General features: G+C 47.6%; 2 protein-coding genes across 8 annotated transcripts in view; one reads left to right on the top strand and one right to left on the bottom strand.

Moving 5' to 3' along the window:
- Nucleotides 1–3535, top strand: part of NUMB (numb homolog (Drosophila)) — a 141221-nt gene extending 137686 nt beyond the window's left edge. For 4 of the 7 annotated variants that reach the window (XM_005865812.2, XM_014539326.1, XM_005865815.2 and 1 more), the window contains 2 exons: nucleotides 432–578; nucleotides 1435–3535. In XM_005865812.2, the coding sequence (XP_005865874.1) occupies nucleotides 432–578; nucleotides 1435–2150 (863 nt within the window). In that variant the 3' untranslated portion in view covers nucleotides 2151–3535. The remainder of the gene's footprint in view (nucleotides 1–431; nucleotides 579–1434) is intronic. The other 3 variants (XM_014539328.1, XM_005865814.2, XM_005865813.2) reach the window with 1 other exon arrangement.
- Nucleotides 3536–4928: 1393 nt separating this feature from the next.
- PAPLN (papilin, proteoglycan-like sulfated glycoprotein) overlaps nucleotides 4929–18083 on the bottom strand; it is a 32541-nt gene continuing 19386 nt past the window's right edge. Inside the window, exons 22-27 of the mRNA XM_014539341.1 lie at nucleotides 17908–18046; nucleotides 17185–17322; nucleotides 16472–16599; nucleotides 16243–16351; nucleotides 14154–14320; nucleotides 4929–5991 (exon numbers count right to left, since the gene is read on the bottom strand). Coding sequence (XP_014394827.1) covers nucleotides 5816–5991; nucleotides 14154–14320; nucleotides 16243–16351; nucleotides 16472–16599; nucleotides 17185–17322; nucleotides 17908–18046 — 857 coding nt within the window. The 3' untranslated portion in view covers nucleotides 4929–5815. The remainder of the gene's footprint in view (nucleotides 5992–14153; nucleotides 14321–16242; nucleotides 16352–16471; nucleotides 16600–17184; nucleotides 17323–17907; nucleotides 18047–18083) is intronic.

The raw sequence follows: 18083 nt of genomic DNA, 5'->3' as shown, positions 1-18083 counted from the left end.
TCATTATATTTATCCCATTGTTGTTACTATTGCCATAACTTGGTCTTTGGGAAAGTGATAGGAGAGGGAAATGCTTCATATACATCATTATGCCAAAGGCTATGCATTAGCTTTTTGCTGCTTGTAAGACAAAGCCGCTCTGTTCAATTTAATTTGAAATTGTTTTTCTAGGCTTTCATTTCCTCTCTCCCCATACACATAGTGTCCTAGAACAGTCATTTGACTCCAGATAGCCATTTTCATTACAACCTCTAATTCCCTCTTTGCCAAAAGGTTTGTGTATCCACTACAAGATGGTATGGTTATCCCAACACCAACTCTTCTGTCTGTTCCATTAGTATTGCACATTGGCCTGACTGACCCAGCTCCAACAGGTCACCTGTGCACCCTGCATGAATTAACTCCATTGATGTTGTCTGCTCCCATTGTAGCTAATGGCACTGACTCAGCCTTCCATGTGCTTGCTGCTAAGCCAGCCCATACTGCTCTAGCATCCGTAGCAATGCCTGTGCGTGAAACCAACCCTTGGGCGCATGCCCTTGATGCTGTTAACAAGGGAATTGCAGCCACACATTCGGGTAAGGTGGCCACAGATGGTGGTGAGGATTCTGGGATCAGCTAAGTGACCCCGGTTTGAAAATCAGCCATTTACCTGAGTAGGAACCAGGGAGAAGTGCTTTTAGGAAAAGTATATTCTCTCCTGGAAATAAACTACTATTAAGAAAGGATGGAGAAGGAGAAAGAACTGAAGAGGTTAAATTGACAGTTCTTAAGACTATGGAACAGAACCACCCATAGAACTTTCATAAAGTACAGATTCCTGGGCCTACCCTGAGGGGGTCTGTCACTGGATTTGGAAATAGGTAGATAAGCCTATAGGATGAGGGGACCCTGCCTCCTATAATGGAAGGCCCAAAAACAAGAGCTATAAAAAACACTTTATTTTTGCTTTTCTATACTTTCTAGTTTTTCTATAATGAACATTTAACCATAAAACCAAGAGAATTTTAAACAGTAATAAAGGCAGTTCATCAGGAAGGCAACATGTGTCAGGAAGCCAGGCAAGGGTCATGAGGTACAGAACCAAGTATTTTCTCTTCGTTCTGTTAGAGTAGAAGGTGAATCACCTTGGGCCCTTTGCGCATGTGCAAGGTGGTTTCTGTACCATAGATGAGCCACAGCATCAGGGAAGGGTTTCCTGTGCCAGCCAGCTGCCTGGTTCAGTGCAGTTGAGCCATATCTAGACAGCTCCTCAATGTGGCTGAGACAGCAGCATGATCTGACACATGCTGCCACAAAACTCCTCTGCTAGTAACAGATTATTCCACTAGAGGGATTTGCTCCACGTTAGGATCATTCAAATAACCAAGATCATCAGGTGAAGAAAAACACTCCGAAAGACTGACTCTTTTCTCTCTCTCATGTTGGTTCCAGGGACCGAGTGGGGTCAATCTTCTGGTGCTGCCTCTCCAGGTCTCTTCCAGGCTGGCCACAGACGTACTCCCTCTGAGGCTGACCGCTGGTTAGAAGAGGTGTCCAAGAGCGTCCGGGCTCAGCAGCCCCCAGCCTCAGCTGTCCCACTGCAGCCAGTCCTCCAGCCGCCTCCACCCACTGCCATCTCCCAGCCAGCGCCACCTTTCCAAGGGAATGCATTCCTCACCTCTCAGCCTATGCCAGTGGGTGCCGTCCCGCCCCTACAGCCAGCCTTTATCCCTGCCCAGGCCTATCCTGTGGCCAATGGGATGCCCTATCCAGCCCCTAATGTGCCTGTGGTGGGCATCACTCCCTCCCAGATGGTAGCCAATGTGTTTGGCACTGCAGGCCACCCTCAGGCTGCCCATCCCCATCAGTCTCCCAGCCTGGTCAAGCAGCAGACATTCCCTCAGTATGAGACAAGCAGTGCTTGTGCCAGTCCCTTCTTCAAGCCTCCTGCTGAGCACTTCAATGGTTCTGCAGCTTTCAATGGTGTAGACGATGGTAGGTTGGCCTCAGGAGACAAGCACACAGAGGTTCCTATAGGCACTTGCCCCGTGGATCCTTTCGAAGCCCAGTGGGCTGCATTAGAGAGCAAGTCCAAGCAGCGTACTAACCCCTCCCCCACCAACCCCTTCTCCAGTGACCTACAGAAGACGTTTGAAATTGAACTTTGAGCAGTCCCCATGGCTTATGTATTTTGTCTGTACTTAGGCAAGGGCAGGGGGAGGGTGAAGGTCAAAGGAGCAAAGGAGACTTTGTGTTCCCAATAGCACACTTTTCACTAATCCCAAAGGTCCCAAGGAGTATGTCCAGGTGCAGAGTGCTGTGTGGGGTGATTTTTGAAAAAAGTGAGAAAACCATTCCTAGAGAAGAGCTGTCCTGTTAGGCTAAAGAAGTCAAGAAAATGTTGCCCTTTGTCCCCCTCCTGCCTCAGCCCCTTACAAATCTCTGACAACAGAGAGGCAGATGTATCTGAACAGGAATCTGTATTCAAAGCACATTTAATGGAATATAGAACACAACGGGAAGCAAAACGATCTCCCTTTTTTTTCAGGCCATGCACCTGCCTCCTCTCAATACTGGCCCATCTTAGAGATTGAGAATAGGGTGGCCTATGCTTAGGCCGAGGACAAGAGGCAGGCGGTGCTGCCAGAATCCCAGGAGGGCGCATCAGCAGCTGCCCAGCAGAGCTATATTTTAGGGGTAAAGTTGAGCTTCCATTTTGAGTAAGAATAAATATTATAAATATATATCAAAAAAGCCAAATCTTTATTTTTATGCATTTAGAATATTTTAAATAGTTCTCAATATTAAAAAGTTGTATAAGTTGTAAGTAATCTTGCCAAAGGTAAAAGGGTTAGCTGTAAGAAATTGTACATAAGATTGATTTATCGTTGATTTCTACTGAAGTAAAAGGGGAAAAGCTGGAGGTGCAGACCGGATCCCTCGCTTATTTGGTATCAGTCATTGTAAGTAGAGTAGCACATTGCAACAACAATCATGCTTATGACCAATACAGTCACTAGGTTGTAGTTTAAATAAAGAAAATGAAAGAGTAGTATTGTCCTGGTTTTAAACCTATGGTGAAATTCTAATATTATTTTAATGGAATCAGTCTAAATATGCTCTATAGAGAATATGTATTTTCTTTTTATATATTGCTGCAGTTTCCTTATGTTAATCCTTTACTTGTTTTAACACTAAGGTGACAATGACATCATATGCATAGACTGGAACGCAGGTTATTCTGTTGGTTTGTCATGTGGGTCTTGGTGGGTTTTGTTTTGTCCTTTAAGTGTGTTCCCATGAGTTTTGTGGGGATGGAGTTTCTGGTTTTATTAGGTGTGTGTGTGTGTGTCTCCGTGTGTGTCCTCGTCCCCCTCCCTGTGGACAGAACATCCCGTTGCCAGTTGCAGCCACTTGACCTCTGGTAACAACGTGAGATCCCATCTCATTTTTACTTTTGAACGTTGGCCTTACAATCAAATGTACGTTATATATATTTGTACTGATGAGAATTTATAATCTGCTTTAACAAAAATAAATGTTCGTGGTAGAAGCTTTTGCCCATAAAGGGCTGTTCTTTCCCCTTTTCTTTATTAGCAGTTGACTTAGTTCTTTCAGGTCTTGTTCCCTCTCTCCATTCTGCTGTTGCTGCAGCTCTTTAGTTTGGTGGCTAGAAAATCTTTTATTTTCTAATATATTATTTTATTATTTTTCAGAGAGAGGAAAGGAGAAAGAGAGAAAAACATCAATTGATCAGTTGCTTCCCACACGCGCAACCCTCTGGTGTGCGGGCAACACTCCAATTCTCACCGGCCAGGGCTCTGGTATATTCTTACAGTTCATATTTGTATTCATTCTTTAGGTTTTGGTTGATCCTAAATGCATCTCTAACATCCTATTCTTGCTGCCTAAAGTGTGGTCTGGACAACAGCATGGACTTCACCTAGGAGCTGGTTAGAGATACAGAATCTCAGCTCCCCACCCTCCTCCAGGCCTTGTAAGCAGAATCTGCATTTGAGCAAGATTCACAATCAGATGTCCAGGGCTGGAGCAGTGAGTCTCAACCTTGGATATGTATCAGAATCACTTGGGGAGCATTTAAAATCCTCATGGCTGGGCAGTACTCTAGACCAATTAAATTCAAATCTCTGGAGAGTGGAACCCCTGGTTCTGTTTTTTAAAGGCTCCCACTGTGGAAGAGGGTTGAGGACCAGTGGTTTAGATTGAGTTTTACTCTCACCTTGAACTTCAGCCCACTAGTCTGTGACTAGTTCTAAGAAGAGCTAGCTAACCTCAAACTTACCTTCTGGAAATATGTTACCAATGGGCCAAATACTGGTTTAATTAAAGAACTGGGGAGTCCAAGAAAATTAGAAATTTTCTAATTTCTATAGCAAAACCAGCCATGGTAAATCAAAGGGAATGGTCCTCAATATTTTTAAATGGAAAGAAAAGATCTGTGCCTTGGCCCATGATAGGTAGACTAATAAGTATCCCTCACTCAGCCAGCATGATCATGATGAATAAAACCTTTCCCTTAGCACCTGTCTTTCCTATGTCTCTGAATAACCTGTGTCACTAGGCCCAGCCAGCCCTCTGGAGGATTTGTAAAAAGTTAAGTGGAAAGGGACTAAGAAGCCACATTGAATCCAGGGCTCTTACTTTAGCAGCAAGGAATTGGAAGTCCTGAGATGCAGAATGACTTCCACCAACTCAAACCATTTCTGAAGCCACTTTCTTATTATTACATTGCCCTCCCCTCCATTGGGACCACCATCTTGCTGTTGCTGGTTTCTTTAAATATATATATTCTTAATTTACTTCAGAGAGAGGGAAGGAAAGGGAGGCAGAGATAGAAACATTAATGGTGAGAGGGAATCATTGATCGGTTGCTTCCTGCACACCTCCTACTGGGGATCAAGCCTGCAACCCGGGCATGTGCCCTGACTGGGAATCGAACCCTGACCTCCTAGTTCATGGGTTGATGCTCAACCACTGGGCCACACTGGCCAGGCTGCTGTTTTTAATAATAGACTGGCTTTTATCTGGCAGCAAACACTTTGATTCACAGATTCCTACTCGAGAAGGAGCGGCTCCTTGTTGGTCTCAGTACAGAGCAGGGCCGTCGATCAGCTCCATACAGGTGTAAGGCGGTCCTCACAGCCAGCTCTTCCTGTTGGCCTCAGGAGGAGGGCTTCCGGCTCCAGCTTCCCGATGAAAGTAAGCAGCTTTTCCAGTTCTTTCATGCTCAGATAATAATGCAACTGCTACCCTTTCATACTAAATTCCTAGGTGAGCCTTACCTCATAGTTCACTTTCCTGAGAGCTTTCACCAATGTTATGCTGTTAACCATATGCACAGATGGGCTTGAAGCTGGTTGCTACTTACTACCTGGAAGGTTGAGAGGGACTAGAGCACAGGCCACTGTTTGACCCCAGATGAGATCTAGTTCTAGCAAAGCATCCTTCCCTGTCACAGCGGGAGTTAGGTAGGTGTTAACTAAAATAGTTATGCACCTCCCTATCCAGCTTCACATGAAGTGAAAACCCTGGTAGCTCATTTTAAAACACAGTGAACTGCTCCTGTGTACCAGAAATTATAGAGGGAAGTTGTAAAGTAAAGCACATCCTAATCCAAACAGGTTTCTTTCCGTCATGTCAGAGATGCTGATCTGGCCTCTGCTGAGGCTAAACACTGGGTGGGTGGGGTGGGGTGGGGAGCAGTGTCTCCAGAAGGTAACTCCCTTGGCAGCCACAGAGGGGGGAGTGAGAGTCTCCCTGCCTTTCTCCCCAGCCCTACGAGTTGTTTCAGAACTGGGGCTGGAGCCGGCCTTCATCCCTGCTGCCAGACTGGCTGCGCATGAGGCTGGGCACGGGAACAGCTGGCACAGCAGAAGCTGGAGTAATACTCATTGCCACAGAGCTGGGCCTGCAGGATGAGCTCACAGTTGGCCAGCTCCGGCTGATCCATGCAATCCCTGCCGGGGTCCCTCGGCTGGGCGGCCAGTGCTGCAAAACAACAAGGGAGAAAGAAAGGGTAAGGAAGCTCTGTGCGCTGAAGATTCTCACCATTTCATTTCCTTAAAAGTGGCACTGTGGCTGTCAGATTCCCCCAAAATGCAGTTGCTCTGTAACCTTTCAACACCTGTATGTACAACTACAGGAGGGATCACAATTTCCACCCATGCTTTTTTTTTCTTCAATTACAGTTGACATACAATATTATATTCATTTCAGGTGTGCAACATAGTGATTACACATTCATATAACTCAGTGGTTCCCAAATTTATTTGGCCTACCGCCCCCCTTTCCAGAAAAAATATTACTCAGCCCCTGGAAATTAATTTTTTTAATTTTAATAGCAGTTACTCATTGCCCCCAAATGCACCTGTGGCCATCACCACCCCCCTGGATCGCTGCAGCGCCCACCAGGGGGCGGTAGCGCCCACTTTGGGAATCACTGATATAACTTACAGAGTCTCGATAAGTCTAGTTCCCATCTAAACCATGCATAGTTATTACAGTATTACTGACTATATATTCCCTATGCTGTACTTTACATTTCTGTGACTGTTTTTATAACTGAAATTTGTATACCTTAATCCCTTCCCCTTTTTCACCCATCCTCCTAAACTCTCTCCCCTTTGGAAATCATCAGTTTGTTCTCTGTATCTGAGTTTCTGTTTTGTTCATTTTTTTTTTTCAGATTCCACATGTAAGTGAAATCATATAATATTTGTCTTTCTCAGTCTCACTTGTTTCGCTTAACATAATACCCTCTGGGTCCATCCATATTGTTGCAAATGGCAAGATTTCTTTTTTTATGGCTGAGTAATATTCCATTTTATATATATGTACCTCATCTTTATAAAATAATTTAGCGATAGATACTTAGGTTGCTTCCATATCTTGGCTACTAAAAATGCTACAATGAACATAGGAATGCATATGTCTTTTCAAATTTGTGTTTTGGATTTCTTCAGATAAATACCCAGAATTGGAATTGTTGGGTCATATGGCAGTTGTATTTTTAATTTTTTGAGGAACCTCCATACTGTTTTCCATAGTGGCTGTACCAATCTGCATTCCCACCAACAGTGCATGAGGGTTCCCTTTTCTTCACATCTTCGATAACACTTGTTGATTTATTGGAGATAGACATTCTGACAGGTATGAAGTGATATCTCATTGTGATTTTAATTTATATTTCCCTGATGGTTAGTAATGTTGAGCATCTTTTCATATGTCTATTGGTCACCTGTATATCCTCTGTGGAGAAATGTCTGTTTAGGACCTTTGCCCTTCTTTAATTTGGGGGTTTTTTGGTGTTAAGTTTTGTGAGTTCCTCATGTATTTGGGATATTAACCCTTTATTGGATGTCTCAATGAATATCTTCTCCCATTCAGTAGGTTGTCTTTTCAGGTTTTTTATTTTTGTTTTGTTAATCCTCACCTGAGGATATTTTTCCATTTATTTATTTATTTTTTTTTTTTTTAAGAGAGAGAGAGTGGGAGGGAGGGGAAGAGACAGAGAAACATCAATGTGAAATTGGTTGCCTCCCACATGTGCCCCATCCAGGGCCAGGGAACAAGGCTGCAACCGAGGTATGTGCCCTTGACCAGAATTGAACCCATGACCCTTCAGTCCACAGGCCAATGCTCTACCCACTGAGCAAAACTGGCTAGGGCTCTATTGTTTAAAACTCTATTTTATTTATTTGCACTCTGATCTTTATTGTTTCCTCCCTTCTCACTTTGGGCTTTGTTTGTTCTTTTTTCTAGTCCCTTTACGTGCAAGGTTTGTTTGAGCTTTTTATTGTTTTTTGAAGTAGGCCTGTATTACTATTTCTCTTTCTCTTAAAACTGCTTTGGCTGTGTCCCATAGATTTTGGGTCATTGTGTTTTCATTTACGTTTGTCTCAAGATATCTTTTAATTTCTTCCTTGATCTCATTGTTAACCCATTCATTGTTTAATAGCATGTTATTTAGCCTTCATGTGTTTTTGTCTTTTTCAGTTTTCTTGTTTTGATTTCTAGTTTAATACCATTGTGATTGGAAAAGATGCTTGATATGATTTCAGTTTTCTTAATTTATTGAGACTTCTTTTATGGCTTAACATGTTGGCTATCCTGGAAAATGTTCTGTGTGCACTTGAAAAGAATATATATTCTGCTCTAAGGTGAAATGTCCTAAAAATGTCAATTAAATCCATCTGGTCTAATGTGTCATTTATAATTTCTTGTTGGATTAATCCCTTTATCATTATGAAATGCCCTTCTTTGTCTCTTGTTACAGCCCTTGTTTTAAAGTTGATCTTGTTTAAGTCTTGCTCCCCCAGCTTTTGGGATGGTGTCTATTAGCATGAAATATCTTCTTCCATCCCTTGTGTGCTTGTTTTTCTAGCTGAAGTGGGTCCGTTGTGGGCAGCATACGTGTGGGTCATGTTTTTCTATCCATTCAGTCACCCAGTGTCTTTTGATTGGAGCATTTAGTCCATTTACATTTAAAGTAATTATTGATAGGTATGTAGTTATTGCCATGTTATTGTTTTTGTAGTTCTTCGCTGTTCCTTTCTTACTCTCTTGCTCTCTTACAAGTATATGTTGGTGACTTTCTGTAGTATCGTGTTTGGATTCCCTTCTCTTTATTTCTTGCATATCTCTTGTAGATTTTTGGTTTGTGGTTACCATGTGCTTCCGTATGTTTATAGCAGTCTATTTTAAGTTGATGGTTGCTTAAAGTCAAACACATTCTAAAATGACTATAATTTTTACTCACCACCTCCACGTTTATGTTATGGTCATTTTTTACTTCCTTTGTGTGTGTCCCTTATTTTATTACTGTAATTACACATGATCTTCCTACTTCTGCTTTTAACCTTTGTACTAGCTGTTGATCCACTGCCTTAATACTGTTTGCCTTTGTCAGTGAGAATTTTTATTTCCTATGATAGCTTTGCAGGGTAATCTTGGTTATAAGTCTGTGCTTTTCATCACTTTGAATATTTCTTGCCAATCCCTTTTGACCTGTAAAGTTTCTTGTGAGAAATCAGCTGACAGTCTTATGGGACCACCTTTGTAGGTAACTAACTGCATTTTTCTTGCTGCATTTAAGATTCTCTGTTTGTCATTCACTTTTGGCATTTTAATTATAATGTGTCTTGGTGTGGCCTATCTTGTTTGGGACTCTGCACTTGTATGTCTATTTCCTTTGCCAGATTAGAGAAGTCTTTTGTCGTTATTTCTTCAAATAGATTTTTCAATCCCTTGCTCTCTTCTGCTTCGGTACCCCTACGATGCAAATGTTGGTTTATCCTGCCCTAGCCAGTTTTGCTCAGTGGATAGAGTGTTGGCCCTCGACTGAAGGGTCCCGAGTTCAGTTCCGGTGAAGGGCATGTGCAGGAGGCAACCAATTGATGTGTCTGTTCCCCTCCCTTCCACTCTCTCAAAAAAAATAAAAAATGGTTTATCCCAAAGGTCCCTTACACAAATTTTTTTTCATTCTTTTTCTTGGTTTTTCACTATCTTATTTTCCAGATCTGATTCTGTGTTTCATCTGATCTGCTGTTGATTCCCTCTAATGTAGTCTTCACTTTTGACTGGTTCTTTTTTTTGTATGATTTCTATCTCTTTGTTGAGGTTCTTACTGAGTTCATCTATTCTTCCACTGAGCTCACTGAACATCCTTATAACCAGTGTTTGAACTCTTTATCTGGTGGATTGCTTGTGCCCATTTCATTTAGTTCTTTTTCTGGAGTTTTGTCCTGTTCTTTCATTTGGAACATGGCTGTCTCTTTATTTTGGCTGACTCCCTGTGTTTGTTTCTATGTATTATGTAGGTCTGCTTTGTCTCCCAGACTTGGCAGAGTGGCCTTATGTAGCAGGTGTCCTGTGAGGACCAGTGGAGCAGTCTCCTTATGCACCTGAGCTGGGCGCTCCAGGAGTGTCCCTTATGTGGGTTGTGTTTGCTCTCCTGTTGTAGTTGAGCCTGATTGCTGTTGGCATGTCAGTAGGTGAGATCGACCCTCAGGCTGACTGGCCATGACTACAGGAAAGCTGTAGGGGCTGACCCCAGGAGCAGGAGTTGCTTTAGCAGATCTCTTGTGCCAGCCAAGTCTGCTCGTCCCGTGTGTTGTTTGTGGAACTGACTGGGTGGTACTTTGGTGTGGTCTGAAGCTGGCCACTGGCTGTGTTGGTTCTGGAGGCTCTTGGGAAGGGCTCTGGTGCAGGCCAACGTCAGCCGCCATCTGTGCCTAGCTTGGGGCTGCCTAATGGGAGCTACAAAGTGATTTGCGATTGGTTGCTGCTTGTGCTGGGCTTGGGGGCACCCAGGAGAGGCTAAGCTGCGAACTGAGGCCAGCTGCCACTAGTGCCATATTGTGGCCACTTAGTTGAAGCTACACTCCAGGCCAGCATGCGCTGCAGCTTATGCCAGGCTTGGGCCACATAATGGGAGCTACAGGGCACACCAAGACCAGCTGCTGTTTGTTTGGGTTTCTGGACCTTTGGGAGATTTTATGAAAGTTTGCAGCAAGGACAGCTGCTTTTGTGGAAAAGTCACTGGAAGCGGCTTAGGTTGGCTATGAGTTGGTTGGGGCAAACAGTGTTGGCCAGGTTAATGGAGAGCTCAGATTTGGCACCCGCCTCCCACCTTGCTGGCTGGGTGTGGGACTTGCCCTCTCCTACCAGTCTCGTCATGGCTGCTTCTGTATATCCTTAGTTATAGGACTTCTGTTTCCTCTTCTTCAGGCAGTTCTCTAATTTAGGTATAATTTGATGTGATCGTGGGGGAAGATGAGCACAATATTTACTCTGCCATCTTGACTGGAAGTCATTTTCCATCCATTTTTGGCCCTGCTTTAGCATGCGGTGATCCTCCCGTTATTCTTTGGCCACATCAGCACAGCCCATTGCAGACTCCCAAGTATTGACTGACTAGATGATTAAACATCTCGAAGTTAACTCCCTACCCTTACTGTTGAGACCTGACAAGCTAAATGCCCTCTGCCTTGGCCTTTAGATTGGGAAGAAGAAAGAGTAGGATCCGCCCTAAAGAAAAATTTTGAGTTGGCAAGTGCTGTTTTGTCCTCTCTCTCACTGCTGGTTTCCTCCCACCCCAAAGTTTTGTTTATTCAGTAGTCCCAGTTTATCTTAGTCACTTTGTTTCCCTGTTTTTCCTCTCCCGCCCTGAGAAAGCAGTGCGAGTTAGTCAAGGTGACAGGAAAACGGTCTTGTGAGCAATGCTCAATACTGAGCACAGAGCACTGGTCCCCTCCTTGGCATTTACTAGGAGTTTCTGTATCTTACAAACTGCGAGAGTTTCCGTCTGCTGCTTCATCTTAGGGCCCAAGTGGCCTATCTACTTAACTTCCTTTTTCTTTCTGGAAGGGGCTGTTCCCCGCTTGGCTTGGTCCTGAGTAGCACTTTCCCTAAAGTCAAACCTCCTGGACCTCAGGGAAGGCTTATCCCAAAGTACAACAAAATGACCATTGACTATAGAGGTTAAGCACACCCGCTCCAGAGCCAGACTTCCGGGGCGCAGTCCTGGCTCTCCCACTTGCCAGCTGGCTGACTTTAGGCAGATACTTAAGCTCTCTGTTTCCCCATCTGCAATGGGCACATGAGTGTTTAACTGTGTTTTTTCCCTGTACTATTTTCTATTTCTAAACAATATTTTAAGCAAAAAGAATAAGTCCTCACAGTAGAAGTATGTCCCTTACTCTAGTACTCTAGAGCAGCGGTTCTCAACCTGTGGGTCGCGACCCCTTTGGGGGTCGAACGACCCTTTCACAGGGGTCGCCTAAGACCATCGGAAAACACATATATAATTACATATTGTTTTTGTGATTAATCACTATGCTTTAATTATGTTCAATTTGTAAATGAAATTGGAGGTCACCACAACATGAGGAACTGTATTAAGGGGTCTCGGCATTAGGAAGGTTGAGAACCACGGATCTAGAGCAAGCATGTCAAACTCAAAGGCTAACACGGGCCAAATAAACAAGGTTTAGGTTTAAGTTTATGTGGGCCGCATAAAAACAGAAGCTTCAGTTTTCCTAGAAACATGCTGAATACACAGGGCTGAAATAAATGAGCAATCGTTAACATAATAGAACATTTTAGTAAAATATTTTTTCTTGAACATTAACTTACCAGACACTGAATAACTGCACAAATTAATAAGTATAACGCAAATAAACCTATTTTTCTTGTTCTCCAAAAGCGAAATATTTCCTGTTGCGCACACCAAACAAGTTAGTCCAAGACTAATGACGTGGCAGTTGGCTGCTAAAATATTCACTGCTAGTATTAGTGGAGAGAAATGGTGCGCGTAAGGCACGTAAGAGAAATGAATGCAACACGATTATAGTAATCAGTCAGTGAATGTTGTAGTTTGGTAATTATGTATAACAGGATATTGTAAAAATTAAGTTATGAAATTTGTATACCGTTATATTGGCTGGGCCACATGCCCACGAGTTTGACATGCTTGCTCTAGAGGGTGACTGGCTCAAGCACCATCCCCGCCCTAATGCTAACACTAATTTCAGTGTTCGCCACCAAACCGTGACTAGGGCAAGGTGAAACCCCACCCCCACCCCCCAAAGAAAAAATGGCTGCAGCCTAATCCATTGGAATGAATACAGTTAGGAGGGAGGCCACTTCTAGTAAAGAAAGATGCCCCTAAAATATCTAAGATTAGCGACACGGTAGTCCAGCACGGGTGGGAGAAAAGTGGCCGACGGAGGCCATAGTGCTGTTTCCAAGAGGCAGGTCACAGCAGACCTTTCAGCATGGTGACCACACGTCATCAGGAGTCCCACCAGCCTTCCTCAAGCAAGTTTCCCATACAGACGTGTCTACAGGAATCACGACCGTCAGGGTCCTCCTAACTGCTCTCTGTCAAATAAATCTGTATTCTGGTTTGTCTCAAGTCTGGTAAGCTTGGTTATTATGTAGACAAGAGATGGATTTGCTGGGCATCATCGGAGGCGGGAAGTAGCTCCTGCAGTAGGAGGCTGTCACCAAGTATCTGAGCACCTGGTGCTGCCAAGACCTGGGCTGGACTCCGGGGACATGGGTCCCGGTCACTGTTCTAAGGAGCTCACAAACTGGAGGCCAAGTGTCAGTCCAACTCCCTAAACAACACTTCTACCAGACTTTCAGCCCCTAGCACTGACCAGTCCCCACCCTCATTCTGGCAGCCAGGCGCGTGCCCCCCCCCCCCACCCCGCACGTTCTTCCCAGCCCCGGGCACAGCCCTGCTGCTCAGTGAGCCCAGATTGAGGGTACATGGAGGGCACACTGGGTGTAGGGCAAAGATCACCACCATCCTCCCCACCCTAGCCCCCCGTCCCTCTGGCTTATTTGAACACACAGCTCCTGTGAGATTGAAGATGAAACCACAAGCTGTTTCATCAATTCTGAGATGCACTTATTTTCATATTTTAACACCTGTCAAATGGACTGCAAATTAATTATGGTGTCTTAGCATTGAATTAGCCTTTTTTTCCTTAGTGGTATGAAAATGCATCTTAAAACATGGTATTTAGATTTAATAACAACTTAGAGCAAGAGCTAGAGAATATAAGGCTGACATATCAACTTACTAAATAACGCAAGGAAAATTCTGCCCACTTACAGGTGTAATAGTTTAGTGAAAAGAACATTAAGTATGAGGATTAGCGCCATCTTGGCCACAAATCTGTTGCATGACCTGTGGCAGCATCCCTGGAGCTCTCCCGCTGAGTATCTCGCTTGTAAGATGGCGGCACTAATCCCTGCCTTTCCTTTCTGGGCATATGATCAAAGGCCTTACAGGCACTTTCCAATCGTAGGACCATGTTTTGCCGCCCTAATTAGAATGGACAGATTTTAATGACCTGTCTTAAGTATTATAAACTTCCAGTCAATCCTGTTTCTCAAAATAAAACCAGTAAGTCTAAAAAATGATATTTAGCATCATCTATTAAGCTATTAGCAGATGCCTGTCATCCACTTATTTCCTTCATCCTCACTATAGCCTGTCGGGCAGTGAGGAGAGGAAGGCTCAGGGAGGCCAAGCCCCTGCCCGAGTCACACTTCCAGGAACTGGCAGAGCGAGTCCGGACTCGGACCAGAGACCCTGGGGCCGCAGAGGCTGCTCGGGAACAAGCAGCCTTTCCTACCTGGTGGGACCACCTTCACCTCAGTGCTGCGGCTGACTGCCTGGCTGCCACGGTAGGTGCTGCACGTGTAGGAGCCCTGGTCCCCGGCCCGCAGGTTGTGGATCAGCAAAGTACCATCTGGAGACTGGTGGACACGGTGGCCATCGGCCCGTATCGGCAGCCCGTTCCTGGAGGGGAGAGGACGTGAGAGCTGTCCAGGGCCAAGAGGCAGGGGGAGGAGGCAATCCAAGACCTTTCCAGAGTCAGCTGCTCCCTCTTTGTGGACAGACAGCTGGCCCTCACCTCACAGAAGAGGTGGGACAGGGTACCCAACAGACAGGACATTATCAAAGCGAAAGAACTCAAGTGACACACACACCAACCGAGCACAGTGCTCTGAGGGCTGTAAACGTGCCTCCGCCCCACAGGAACCACATTTCATTAACGAAGAACGAAGCAGCCATGAGGTGCCGGGCCCTGTGCTGGCTGAAGCACGTAAGCATTCCCCACCCCCAGGCACTGGGGTGGGGGTGCAGGTGTTGGGGGGAGCCTGGCCTGAGGATGCGGAGAGGGCAGCATGGGGTCTCGGGAGCTTGGAGGAAGGCCGTGGCCGGGGCGCGGCTCTGGTCAGGAGAGTGGACTGGATCCAGGGGGTAAATAGGACTGACATGGTATCTACTTTGAAAGGGTCTCTGACTGCAGTGGAGGCTGAGGGACAAGCCTGAAAGCAGACCAGGTCAGAGGCTGTTGCACAGGTAGATGACACAGGCAATAAAGGACTGGGAGGAGGGTCAGATGTGGGAGAGGAGAAATGGAGGAGGATAGCAGTTTCTAGGCTGGGGTGCTGGGTGATGGTGGTGCCCCTCCACCATGGGAGACCCAGGACAGTGATGAGGGGTGAACGGTGAGGTTATTGTCCACCATTTTGCATTCAGGTGCCTGTGAGATACCAGGAGGCATCGGGTTTGAGGTCTGGACCCAGGTCATGCATCACCACTGGGTGGTCCCGGAAACATGTGTCTGCATGTTTGCCGAAGGCGACGTTAGATAAACCGAGGACCAAGGCCCGACCCTGAGGGCCATTGGCTCCTAAGGGGTGGCTATGAGGCGATGAGCCAGCGGGAAAGAAGCAGGAAGGGTACAGGCCGTGTGGGGATTGGGATGTGTCCAGAGGATTTAGGAGCAGGGAAGTAGCTGGGGGCCTTGGCCAGGGGTGGAGGTGAGGCCCCCATTCGAGGGCTGAGTGGGTGGACAGGTGGAGACATGCTATAAACAGAGGTGCTGTGAAGAGGAAACTGCTCAAAGACCCGGATTCAGGGAAACACAGGGAGTCCTGAGCGTGTTCCCACTGGGAAGAGCCGGGGGAGGCAAAGGTAAAGGTACAAGCCTCGTCCAGGGTGAGGGCCATTCCTGTCCTGGGATCGCCCTTCACTTGACGAAGAACATCCTTCCCCTCCTCAGCCTTCAAGGCCCAGCCAGTCACCACATGGCCGCCCCTTCCTGATGCTCCCAGAGGGGAGTCGGCCTCGCTCTTCAGTGCTCAGACAGCGCTCAGGGGGCGACGGGCATCTCCCGCCTGAGAGTATCTACGGGGCTCTGAGGATCCGGGATCCCCAAAGCCAGCCTACTCGACTGCGAGGAGGAGGAAGGCAAAAGGTGTGCGCTGAGTGAGCGAATCAGACCCCATTTAGAACGAATGAGTCCTAAAAAGGCTACTGAAGTCCCCAAAGCTGAGTGTGGCCCAGTGGTTCTCAACCCCAGGGAAGATCTGGGCAACATTTGGAGACATTTTTTATTGTCATGACTTGTGAGGAGGTGCTACTGGCACCTAGTGGGCGATGGCCTAATGATGCTAGACATCCGACTGCACAGGATAGCCCAAAATTATCGGGTCCAAGTTGGCACCAGTGCCGGAGTTGAGAAACCCTGGTATGGCCCAGCTAAGAGAAGAGAGCCGTCCTCTGGGGCCTCACTGTGTAGGCGCCAGGCCTGGCGGCAGGAGTGGGAGAAGGGGGTGGGGACGGCGGGGACAGCAGCATCCCTGCAGAGAGGTGGACTGCCTGTGCTCGGGCTGTGCAGCCTCAGGTGTGGGTCTGGAACGGAGCCTTACCGGGACCATCTGATGTTCACACTTTCTCCTGCCACCACGCACAGCAGCCTGGCCGTGTCACCTTCTGGCACCGTCACCGTAGAGGGCAGCCCTGTGATCGTCAGCTCCCCTGGGCCCAAGGAGGGGGCACTGTTAGCCACTATCCCGAGCCTGCCCAACCTGTGCCACCTGCCCTCCCAGGCCACTGGCCCCAGTCACCCTTCCATTCCACCCTCCCACTGCACCTTACCCAGAACTCTGAGCTGGACCCATTGCTGGTCTCGGTCCTGCCCATTGAAGGCGACACAGGCGTAGAAGCCACCATCTTCCACAGCCACTTGGCTGATGACCAGAGAGCCATCAGGCTGCTGCTGGTGTCTGGGGAACCAAGCAGAGTCAGGGGCTCTAGCCCTTGCAGATGGAGATGGGGGGGGGGTCTTCCTTTCCAGGTGGGAGTGGGTCTGACAGGGCCAGTGGGCAGCCACCTGCCAGCACTCTCATTCACTCGAAGGTGCCTGACTCCTAACCCCGGCAATAAATCATTTCACGTTTTCTGACACAAATAATGTGTGTTTCCAGTTTTTGCTCCACTCATTTAGTGGGCTCACATCCTGGTCCTGCCACTGAGGAGCTGTGTGGTGTTGAGCTTCTGTGTGAAAATGGAGTAGAATTACGTGGCTCTTCTGCAGACTGTGGTGGAGACCGGCCGCACGCTCACGTGGGGCCACATTAGCCGTTGTGACAGCCAGGACTGTGCCTGCCTCCTTCCTCCCCCAGCCACCACCTGTTCGCTGCCCTGTTCCTCTGTCCACTGACTGCTCTGCAAAGGCCCAAGGAGCCCTCTGCCCAGCAGCTCCATCTCGAGAGCCCCTGACTGGCCAGTGACTGCTGGCAGCTCCTTCCCCCGCGGGCCTGCACAGGGTGGGGTGGGGCCGGCAGGGCGGGGAGAGGCGCTGACCAGACCTGGGAGAAGAGAGGGTCTGCCCGTCTCTCTGCCATTCGATGGTTGGGGGTGGGAAGCCCTCAGTGCGACAGGTCAACCGGATCCGCTGGCCGGGATGGGCGTCCACCACCCCGGGCTGGCTCTGGTCCAGGCGCAGCCTGCAGAACAAGCACCCACAGCCCTGAGGGGCCCCTGCTGCTGCCCCCCCTCATTCCCACCCATGCATGGGGTCGGGACCTCTGCACAAGCCTCATGGCCCCTCCTTCTCCAGCCAGACTGAGCTTCCTAAAACCACCCCTCTGTTCTGCTAAGGGCCCATCAACAACTACTGGGGCGAAGTCCAACGGCCACCTCCCCTTCCTCCCCCCTCCCCCCAGACTCTCAGACTGTCTCCTCCGCACCCCACACATCTGACTCTAGGTTGTTGGCCTGGGTTCCCTTTAGCCCCCCGCACCCCCTGCAAACCGTGCTCTTCTTCAAAGCTGTCCTGGGCCCTGACCCTGACTCTCTTCCCTTCCCGCAGCTCCTGAGTCCTGGGCCACAGCCCTGCCCTGTTCCCACTGTTCCTCCTCAAGAGGCTGAGCTCAGGAGCCATGCTTTTCTAGTTCTCACCTTGCAGAGCCCTGAGCAGGGGCCAGCCAGCCTGGTCACACCAGCCTGGGGACCCGTTCTCCTTCCCTTCCCCCATCCACTGATCTCCACGGACCCTGGACCTCATGGGGGAGGCATTGCTGCCCTGTTACCTGGTCGAGGGCCGTGGGTGAGGAGAGGAGATGGCCCCCAGGCCCCCAGCATCCCTCCCTAGGCTGGAGTCCTGAGGGCGGTGGCCCGGGGCGGGGTCCCTGGTCTGAGGGAAGTGCCTTGGCGCGGTCACGTCACCCCCTGTCATGAGGCCAGGAGAAGGAAGGAGTGAGCTGGG

Source organism: Myotis brandtii, unplaced genomic scaffold (assembly GCF_000412655.1).
Source record: "Myotis brandtii unplaced genomic scaffold, ASM41265v1 scaffold213, whole genome shotgun sequence".
NCBI classification, from domain to species: domain Eukaryota; kingdom Metazoa; phylum Chordata; class Mammalia; order Chiroptera; family Vespertilionidae; genus Myotis; species Myotis brandtii.
This window is presented reverse-complemented; position numbering and strand designations above follow the sequence as displayed.